At 34.2% G+C, this 11,226-nt stretch overlaps 1 protein-coding gene across 1 annotated transcript; it reads left to right on the plus strand.

Annotated features, from left to right (window-relative positions):
- Positions 1-4,897: 4,897 nt before the first annotated feature.
- On the plus strand, positions 4,898-5,790 carry LOC103963670 (transcriptional regulator SUPERMAN). The gene is given in 2 exon segments (XM_009376504.3): positions 4,898-5,416; positions 5,419-5,790. Coding segments are annotated over 2 exon segments (723 nt in total). The 5' UTR covers positions 4,898-4,995; the 3' UTR covers positions 5,721-5,790.
- Positions 5,791-11,226: the final 5,436 nt, after the last annotated feature.

Here is an 11,226-nt window from a genome sequence, read left to right on the forward strand (position 1 = left end):
ATATTTCATCACATCAGCTCATGCACAAGCCCGTGCGCATATAATTCATGCATAGGAGACAAAAATTGGTCTATACATTATATACGACTAGGAACATCATATGATATTAAGCCAGTTCAAAAGAAAACTCCAGGTCGATTTATTTTCTCCACAAGAAGATGCTTATACACTCTCCCTTACGTTTGACGTCTTTTTGCGAGTAACATACGTACAAAGCTTACTGGAGACATATATAGGATCTTATGCGTGATATGATACAACTAAAACAAAAATAAGAGAAACGATGGCAAACCTGAAGTACTTCCAGCGGCATCCATTGAATGAGTTTGAAGGAGGAAGAAACACCAATCCAATATCGAAGTCTTCTACAAGCTCCTAGCCTTATACAACCACTCATTGGGAAGTGTTTTGTTGTGTGTTTTACGGCTTGCAGGGGTCTGTATATTTATACTAGCTAAGAGACTAGGGCTACGTCCATAAATGAGAACCAAATCCCACTTTCTTAGGCTACAAGTTAGGTCATAATTACATGATTATCAAGGACTCAATTAGCCTTATTTGAATTCTAAGACACACATTCCTAAGGCAATATAAAGGGCTCAAATCACAATCTTAGCATTAATATCTATTGTTTCATTCCTATTACATTGTAGACCATTTATTGGTTGATTTATATTGGATTGATACAACAGTTGCCTGACACAAAACTTAGATATTCTGCTTTGACAGCATGCTAGCTAACCTAGAATGTGAGAATCCAATCCAAATCCATTTCGCAATGGTATGAGATACTTTCATCTTTTGGTATGAGATGTCCATGATCTTTTAAGCTCTTATGCTAAACTTTCATCATTTGTCTCCTTTAAGCTTAAGTTTTGTAAAATGTGATTTCCATTAGAAAAGCATCCACAACCGAGTTGAACAATGTTCTTAACCAAGTTCAAACTAACCATAATTGTATGATTTATTTGTGTTAATTCGGATGCATAGTTCATCAGTTTTTTTGTTTATTTTCCTAGATATATCTCAGTTTCGACACACACACAGAGATTGTGTGATGGGAGGCTTTCTTTTTCCAAGTTTTTCTTAGCTTTATTGAGACAGGAGAGGCCATTCCAACGATTTCAACTTTGATGAGACAGCAATCAATGAAGAGCCATGTAATTTTAATGATTGACAAGGTAAAAAAAAAAAAAGAGGAGAGAATCCTACTCCGCATCAAGCCCCAAAAGTTCTCTATATATAGTCATCGTTTCGTCTGTTTCTCATTGTCCTAATGCATAAACATGGTAATTATCATAACAAAATTTACATTAGTTATTGCAGCAGACAAAGATTTCATCGGCTGTGGTGCATGCATGGTACACATATATTAAATATATTTATAAACTGTTTCAAAAATATACAACTATGAGTGAAATAGACGGTACCGGTGTGCATACTGCGGGTAAACCCTGCCGCTCAGGCTCTAGAACCTTTATAACAATCACAAACCATATTTAGCATTCCATGGACTCGCCTGATTAGCCAATGGGCCTTTTGCTAAATCTCTGAATTTTTGGTAGGATCTTTTGGCTCTGTGGGTTTTCTGATAAAACTTTCACTCCTTTTTTGCCACAAAATGCAAAGGAGAAATCTGGGTACACTCAGATTTCTTTTCTTTTGAGACATTGAGGGTGTGTAAACCAATGCATTCACTTACTTTTGAAAATATATTTTATATTTATAAGTATCTGGTAACAACGTGTAAAGCAGTTCAGCAACTCGACCTACTACATATCAGCCAGCCATACCTATATGCAATGTAACATGAGCGCGTAAATGGAAAATTAAACTAGAGGTCAAGAAAGTACGGAAGATATATAGAAGCGGAAGGGGGCCTTAATTTATTTGCAGATTAAAAATAATTTTATCTGTCACTAGTAATATGAACTATAATGATATTCTTGTTTAGTTGTAAGTGAGAAGAATAAGGCTTGACTCATCTGAAGGTAAATTAAATACATAATTATAATTATTGACTTACTGTGTACCTCAGCCAATGTTTCCAGCAGGTGGTGTAGAATATTATTGCACATGGCTTTTACGGGAAAAAAGAAGACGTCAATGATTTTGAAGTTATAATGTTTCGTTGAACTTTATGTGTAATGCTAAAGGGATCACACTTTTTACCCACATTTCAGTGAATCGTATTATAAGATAAGTTTAGTACGTATGTGTATTAATGTGTTATATGATTGAAAATTTCTACAGTACACTTTTGAAAAAGGGGTATTGGGACACTTTGTTGTATTGATATTATAATTATTCAAGGTTATTATCCGACGCATAATAATGGTGAGGTTATAAAATGATATTATTACGCTGCCAACATTGATTGTTACATCATGAACGTCTTGCTGCACAATATAGACAAATTATTATTAGTGTACGTCATGTAAATACCCACTATCATTATTCACTTTTTGGATTTCAAACCTTCGCTATAATGGTGTTATACATGATGTAATATTCAATCTATGAACTACAAGAAAAATAACTTATTGTTAGTGAATGAATCGTAGTATTGGAGAAGTGCAGTACTTGTGTTAAATGATAGTAAGTTAATTAATAAATGACATTATTATTATTATTTAATAAGGTTTGCTTTTACATTATGGATGTGATATTACACTTTCAGGGTATGACATATACGTAATGAATGTATTTAGTTACAAACATTCGATTAAAATGAACCACTTTTTTAAATGGTACCGTAAACTATAATTTGATGAATAACATTAAAGAAACACCTAAATCGCGCCAAGCATGCATGTATACAATTTAATAAAACAAGTAGTGGATGAGTCTCATAAATGACTAATGATGAACATTGGCTGAGAATTTTTGCAAATGAAGCAATAGTATTCATGCTTGTGAAATTAATGAGATCAGACTTGTATGCTCGTCCATTTCAGCAAATTTTATACATAACTGGAAATGGCATTTGCTTTTGTGGGAAATAATGCATCTACCCAAGTTTCCTTGGATATGCAAGGATGAGCTAGCTTGATAATTTTATAGGGTGCAACTTCACCAATAATTAAAAGGATCAGCTGATGATCAAAGATTAGTTTACCAATTAATTTAATTATATTGTGTATAATTTCTTTAGAGCTAACGCTCACAAATATCTGAGCTTGGGAATAAGTTAGTAATATATGAATACATGATTGGGAGCATTTTTGTTTATTACCATAACTATAATGTATGCTCACCATATACCTTATTATCTGCCACGTGTTATTTCATTTAACTCTTGTTATTTTTTTTTCGAATTTAGAAAAGAAACATTTAATATGAAAGTTAAATAAAGTTAAATAAAATGACACATTGCAGATGATGAAGTGTATGGTGAGCATACACCATATATAATTTCTAGTGGTGAGAAAAATGCTTCCAAACATGATTAGTACAATTAGGGGGCGTTTGTTTGCCCTCACTAAGTGAGACTCGACTAGATGTTAGTGTAGTCCCATAGTTGTTAGAGGAAGGGACTAGCATTAGTGGGATTAAACCTCACTAGCGAGACCCCCCAAATACCATCGGATTGCTAAGACCCTTCTTTTCTCTCGCATTGTCCCGCTCGAGTCCTCACTCTGCTCGACTCCTTACCTTGCTCGACAACCTCGTCGGACCATCCCAGGACCACCGCCGCGTCCTGGTAAATCACGGCTTCCTCTGCCACTTTCTCTTCTTAGTTGCTTCGCGCGTCGTCTCTCCTCGCTTCGCCGCTCTCATTTACTTCTTCCTCACTTCCACAACCATCTTCAAAACCAGATCGTGTAGTTGTTCTCACTGCCTCACACATAAAAAACCCCAAAACATCTAACCCCAGAATTTGAAACAAAAATTAGAAAAAAAAAAGTTTACAAAATTGTTGTGCTTCTGAAACCTAGTCGCTTCATCAGCCACACATCAGTCGTTCCAGCACCTCCAATATCCAAATCGCGCCATGGGCTCTGTTGATTGTATGATTTGTTTGTTTTGCTTGGCTGTGAGAGGATAAACTTTTGTCGACGGCGATTGGGATGAGCCCCAATACTTTCTGTACTAAGAGGGAGAAAAAGGAAGTGAAGATGTGAGAGAAAGTGAAGAGGGGGAGGTGTGTCTCTACAAATTGTGAGAGAGAAAGGAAAGGGGGTTTAAGGAAGGGTATTAGTTATCTTCCTGAACGCAATGGCAGAAGCACGACTAAAAAAAATGTAATGGCAGAAGATATTTTTACAATATAATAGTTATTTTGTTATTTTTATAATTTGAAAGTGAATTAAAAATAATAAAAAAATATTGTGGGTCTTAAAAATATTTTAGTCTGTAGTTTAGTTTGAAACTGCACCAAACACTTCACTGTTTTATCCTGTTTAGCCCAAGTTAAGCCAGCCCAGCTTAGTCCCTAAAACTAATCCTGTTTGAAATAATCTCGTGCAACAAACGCACCCTTAAAGTTTCGCAGCTATAGGCCAATTACAATGAGACATGTACTGAAGCTCACGTACGAAGCCAATATATATGATTGTTGGCATACATATGAATGACATCCACAAACACTGAGATCTAGATTTGCAAAAAGGTATAACCCTGGCGGACCGAGGTTCGACGTACAGTAAATAGTGACCAAACATATGGGACACTTTCAGGGTTGCCCTCCAACCGGATTTTCAGTCTTTCGTTAACAAATTTGATGGCCTTTTATTCAGACAAAAACTTTAATCATTGCTCTCTCTCTCTCTCTCTCTCTCTCTCTCTCTCTCTCTCTCTCTCTCTCTCAGACTCAAACCCCAATACTTCATCATCACTTTTTTTCTCAGGTCAGTCACCTCTCTTTAATTTTATTCTTCATTTTATATTTCAGTTTCTCTCTCTTTTTCCATGAACTTTACGAGAGATTTTATTTTCTTTGATCTCATGCTTTTTAACATGATATGATTTGTGCTAGCTTGTTAGGTCTGACTGATGAATCAAAGCATACGCATGGAGAAAAAGGGTTCGGGGAGCAATAGCTTGAAAGATCATGCTGGTATTGTCACCAGAGCAATTAGGAGCAGCAATACTACCTATGAAGAAGACGATTACAATATCGATGGGTTTTCATGGCCTCCAAGATCTTACACGTGTAGCTTCTGCAAAAGGGAATTTAGATCTGCTCAAGCTCTTGGCGGCCACATGAATGTTCACCGACAAGACCGAGCCAGGTTCAAAGGTTCACCCCCAAGAGACAGTCAATACACGAGTACTATTCTTAACCTTAACCTCAACAAAGTGCCAAACCCTAACCCTAATTTCTCATCAACATCATCAGCATCCTCACCATCCTCCTGGATATCACCAATTAGGAGCACATTACCCTCTTTGATATCACCACCAGCTCCGCCACCTGTTTTTTGGTGCCGTCTAGCGAAAATATGAAATGGGTTGTGGGAGGCACCCTCTTTAATCACCCTTTAAACTTCAAAGCCTCGGATTTTGGTACTACAGTAAAGAAGAACGCAAAATCTTTTTGTGGAGTAGGAGATCGTCAATGTGATGGTTTCATTGGAGAAGAACATGGGTGCATAAGGACTGTCAAGGCAGCTGATCATCCTCATCATCCGATTGTTAGGTTGGACTTGGAGATCGGTATGCTTGGTGACTCAAATAAGGACGACTTAGATTTGGAACTTCGATTGGGATACTCTTAGCTTTGATTTGGACCATGCTGAAAAGGCACAAAAATTAGATTTGGAACTTTATTTTTATGTATTTGGCATGTAATTTTCCATTTTATAGTTTATATTAATTAGTACATCATATTCTTGATGAAATATTTATCAAATAAGCATTTCGTTAATATCTTGATTCAGAGGGGAAAATTAGCCTACGAGACACATAGTTCAAGTAAGAGTTTAATTGCGGTTGATGGCTGAATTATATATGAGGTTTGACTACTAATGCATGTCTTTCTTTCGTTTCCCTTTAGAAGGAGGGGGCAGTGAGTCATGAGTGAGGAAGTGTGAGAGAGATAGTTCATCTAAGAATCTGTGTTTTTTCTTCCTTAATTTTTTTCGGTGACATAATATATAATGGTATGTGATACTGTTAGGTTAATTGTAACTTAACAAGTGACAACACAAATAATTGGTTTAATTATGTATGGAAAAGTAAAAGATTCAGCTGAATGACTATCTTGGGATTGTATTACCCGTCCCAGGTCACTTACAATCAATCTAACCACTTGCAACATTCCACACAATTACACCAGAGAGAGAGAGAGAGAGAGAGAGAGAGAGAGCAACTAAAACATCATCTATCAGCGACGAAGCGTCACAGTTAGAGGTTCAAATGGTTTACCACTTGTCTGTTCCTTTCAAGGTTGATGTGTATATATATGACCGAAGACTTGGAAAATACAATGCGAAGTGGACTTTAAAAAGTGTTTCAAATATAAAAAAGAGATATGTATTATATAGACATGTGGTGATGCATGTATTGTTATTACTTTGTGATAGCACAAGTAGTTCAAACTATTACAATTTGCATGAACGCCGTTTATGAAGGTTTAGAAGAACATGCACTAATCTATTGCTAGCCACAGATGATGAGTAAGGTCATTGTATTATACTATGTTCTTATGTGAAACTGAATTAAATGAGCAATGTAAACGAGGGTTTTCAATTGTTATGTCTCAGATAGTGGACCTTTATATAATATATATATATATATATGAGATACTTTGGATGTGGTCCTTAATCACTAGTGTACATTGATTGAAATCCTATTAGTTTTTAGATTTTGATTAAAGTCTGTTGACTTTGTACTCATCAGCATATTAGCATTAATCAATTTCCATGTCAACTATTTTATATTTTAAATTAAACATATATTAAATATTGTAATATAGACATCCTTTAAAGAATTTTGTTTTTTGTCCGAACATTTAAAGCAATTAAATAAAATAAGTTACCACATTTATGGGATATAAAATCCCATAAGATTTGAACTTTAACGTTTATGGGATTAAACAACAAACTCTACCCTTAGAAACGAATTTTTTTTTTTTTATTGAATGTCATGATAAAAGATAAATGTTTCCATAAGAATGTACCCATGTACAATTATAATAATTCACAAAAATGTATCCATATACAATTTCAACATTAAAACCCATATGTGACAACAACAAGAAAAACAATGTACCCATATAAATTCTTAATGTAAAAAATGATTAAAGGATAGAAAAATGGAAGCAAACCATAAGACCAAATTACTTAAGGCTACATACTCTATAAATCTTATAGGAAAAAGTTATACATATATGGGTACAAAAAAATTTAGAAGATAAAGTTACAATGGTAGTATAGAATAAAAGTTGAGTACATGGATTAAGGAACAAGAGAAGAGAATGTAGCCAATAAAATTAAAATTGCATTCAGAGCAATATAATGTTCATTTGTTACGATTTTGCAATATGATGGTCATGGAGAAAAATAAGTTTGAAATTCTTTTAGCGAAATTTAAATTTGAAGATATATGTTCAATATAATAATATTGAATCTAAATATAAGCAAAAATTTAAGTGAGAGAATTTTGGGATTTTCAATTACAAACGTGATAATGTGGGACAAATTATAAATAAAATTTGTTGTAAAAAAATAAAAAGATGACATGGAAGTATTTTCCCCTGTAATCCAAAATAAAACAAAGGGGAGAAAGAACTTTATCTCTGAAGGAAAAACACAAGAGGAAGAGGAAAAAACGAAGAGAGATTTGACGGCGAAAACAAAGAGAGAGAGGAAAGTAAAAGAAAGGACAAAAAGGAAAAGAAAGAGAGAGAGAGTGAGCTGATTAGATTTTGGCACAATATAATAACAATTAAAAAACTTAATAATATTGACATGAAGAGGGTAAAATAGTAATTTTGTATCTTTTGATAAAATGACAATTATATCTTTATTTTACCCTCTTCTTCTTACAAACATTAAGATAAATTGTCTCACTATCATTTTTTCATACTCTTTTTAAAATTTTAAAAACTAATCACTCTTTAATTAAAAAAACAAAAAATAAAATGAAATTGTTCACACATATAAAGTGTGTGCTCATCGGCTAGTTTTGACATTAAAAGAATCTAATAATTATTGTTGGGAATTGTTATTAGCACTCCAAAAATCTCATTTTACAATCCAACCTTTCTATATTAAGAAAGAAAAGTACACTTTTAAGGAGTGTAGAATGAGATTTTTAGAGTGCCAATAACACTTCCCTTATTATTTTGCATGTATAAAGCAAAATAATGAATTTATAGGTTATAAATTTGAAGAATGACACTATCATCGTTGTCGGAAAGCCTAAAGAACACCAAACATACACAACGGTGCAACCAACTCTCAAAAAGACATTGATAGTGAATGGTGTCTTCAAAACAGTGTCTTATGGCTTGTTTTCTAGTAGTGGCAAAAACAAAAACAAGAAAGAAAAAGATGAGATCAATGAAAAAGTTGGAAAAGAATTAATACATGGTAGCGATCTCTATCAAATTATCGATATTCATGTCTTGGATTTGCATAGACTTGCCTTGTAAATGCATGATATGTGATATATGTATGCATGTGGTAGGTCATTGGGTGCTTTTCCCGAAACCTGATGGATTGCATAGAGAACTTTTTGATTGTGATCGTAACACGAGTGATACACTATGTGTTCTCATATAAGAGGTGGAAAATTATAGTTTTTAAGTTATTAATTTTTAACACACATATCTCATTATTTGTATAGTGACACATTGGTGTACTATTCCGTATTCCAATCATACTGAAAAATCTCTCGATTGCATATTCCCAATAATGTCAGGGTGTCAAATGGTATGATGGCCTTTTCCTTACATGGAATGAAATTTTAGGGTCAATTCAAACTATTCCAGAACTGAGACCACCCCAAACTCTTTTTTAGAACTCATCAAGTTTCCAAAAAAAGAAAAGAAGAAGAAACATAGAACTCATCAGCCAGGACATTGAGGTCATCTCCCACCGAAGGGTCTAGAGGGCCGAAAATAGCCTAAAAATAGTCTCCAACCGAGGGCTAGGTTAGAGGGCTCGTGGGCTCCACGGAATCTGAAAGGGCCAAAAGGCTAGCCCTTTCCAGCCAGCCTCAGGCTAGCTTCAATTTTTGTTAAATCTGTCAAATTTCCTGTCGGTTATAACCGACATGAATAAGAGAAATAATGTTGGTTATAGCCAACACGAATAGTTGGGAAAAATTTGAATATCAGCTAGCCGTTATTTTTTATTATTATCTTTTTATTTTTTTATTTTTACAGTTTTATTTATTTATTTTATTTACAAATTTTTTTTTTCCAATAACTTATATTTTTAAATTCTATTTTACAAAATCTGTTTCATATATTTTTTTTTAAATTGTATTTTTTTCTATAACTTCTATTTTCCAAAATTTGTTTCATATATATTTTTTTTAATTCAATTTTTTTTCCTATAACTTCTATTTTACAAATTTTTTTTCATATATATTTTTTTAAATTATTTTTTTCCTATAACTTCCTAAGCCATTATATAACATTAAATTAAATTAAGTACATGAAACAACATTAAACAATAAGAAACAACATTAAATAACATTAACCAACATAAAAATTATACAACATAAATTTAAGTTGTAGTTTTTTAAATTTAAGTTGTTGTAGTTTTTAAATTTAAATAATAAATTATGTTTGGCTCTATGACCATTTGACCTTCGGTTGGAGACGGTTTTTTGTGATAGGGCTAAAACGAGCTATATGGTCATCAGTTGGAGATGGAGGCAAATATGGCCATGTACTATTCATTAAAATATTAATATCTTGGAGAGCTAGAGGGCTAAAATGAACCCTCTGGCCAGCCATTGGTTGGAGATGGCCCGACGTAGTTACAAGGACATCACCAAACTCCAAAAAAAAATAATAGCATTTAATACCAAAGTAAATATAATTAACTGGTCATGATGATTACCAGTAAGGTATTATTGTGAACCATGAGCTTGTTTGATAGTTAAGTTCTAAAAATTGAATTGAAGTATTGAATCATGGACTTAATTGCAATTTTAACGATTATCACACTCTTCATCGCAAAACACTTGAACTAATCCCAAAGACGCATGTCACACCCCAATTTTTAATAAGAGAATTGCTAAGGAGACTCTTTCAAAGTGGGGCTCTCCGTGAATTCTCGGTCACCTCATATTCTACCGTCAATTCTCATGCCAACTTTATAAAAGATTGTACCAAAAACATGAAATGAAAGAGAGTTCAAAGAGAGACCCACTTTTGAGAGTCTTCTTAGCATTTCTCTAGTGTGGGGCCATGATTGCAGGTTACTCGAATTTGTGTCTCCACTATCCGCTGCGCTACACATATTTGGTTCCAACATCTAGTTAAAAAAGAATTATATGGTACAATTTAAAGATGGTTTATGTCAGAAAAATAGGTGCAATTAGCTAATTATCAATAAGGATAATGCTACAAAGACCAAATTTTAAACTAAATTTGCAAACCAAATGAGGTGTCACAATAGGAAATAAGCATGTTAATCAACACTTAAGTAACAATCAAATTATTAGCATCCACATCATTTAGTTTAAAATTTTGGTTTTCCTAACATTACCCAATTAATTAATGTATCAAAATCAACAAGTACTGTACAACAATCATACACTGTAAACCAAGAGAAAGTGCTACAATTACGGAAAGCCTGATTCTTTTCTATCCTCGAAAGAAGGGGTTAGGGTTTTGGGGGAGTCAGAGTGCCGCTTCGTCTTCTAGGGTTAGGGTTTGCATGAAAGTTGACTGTACAGGGTAGAAAGCAGTTTTGTGTTGAGCTCTTGGTGGGGCGGAGTATTCTGAGGGTCGTAGCACATGGATGAACCAGAGATGGAGGAATTGGGGCATAGGTTTGGGTCTAACCTTAGGTTGTCTGATAAGGAGCGGAAGGGCATTGTTATAGTGAAAAAAGAGGTTGAGGAGGCTTTGCTTGGATTCCACTTTTGTGCGGTTGCAGAGGTTCTCATTGCAAAGGAGGTGCATAGGGATGCTTTCATTGATCGGTTTACTTTTCTGTCGTAAGGGAAGAGTGGGGTCTCGCTTAGAGATTTAGGGAATCGTCACTTCTTTGCACGTTTTGTTACTAAACAGGATATGGTTCGTGTTGTTGATGTGGATCA

Source organism: the organism of the source record quoted next, unplaced genomic scaffold, assembly GCF_019419815.1.
Source record: "Pyrus x bretschneideri cultivar Hongxiangsu unplaced genomic scaffold, Pyrus_bretschneideri_v1 Contig73, whole genome shotgun sequence".
Lineage (NCBI taxonomy): Eukaryota > Viridiplantae > Streptophyta > Magnoliopsida > Rosales > Rosaceae > Pyrus > Pyrus x bretschneideri.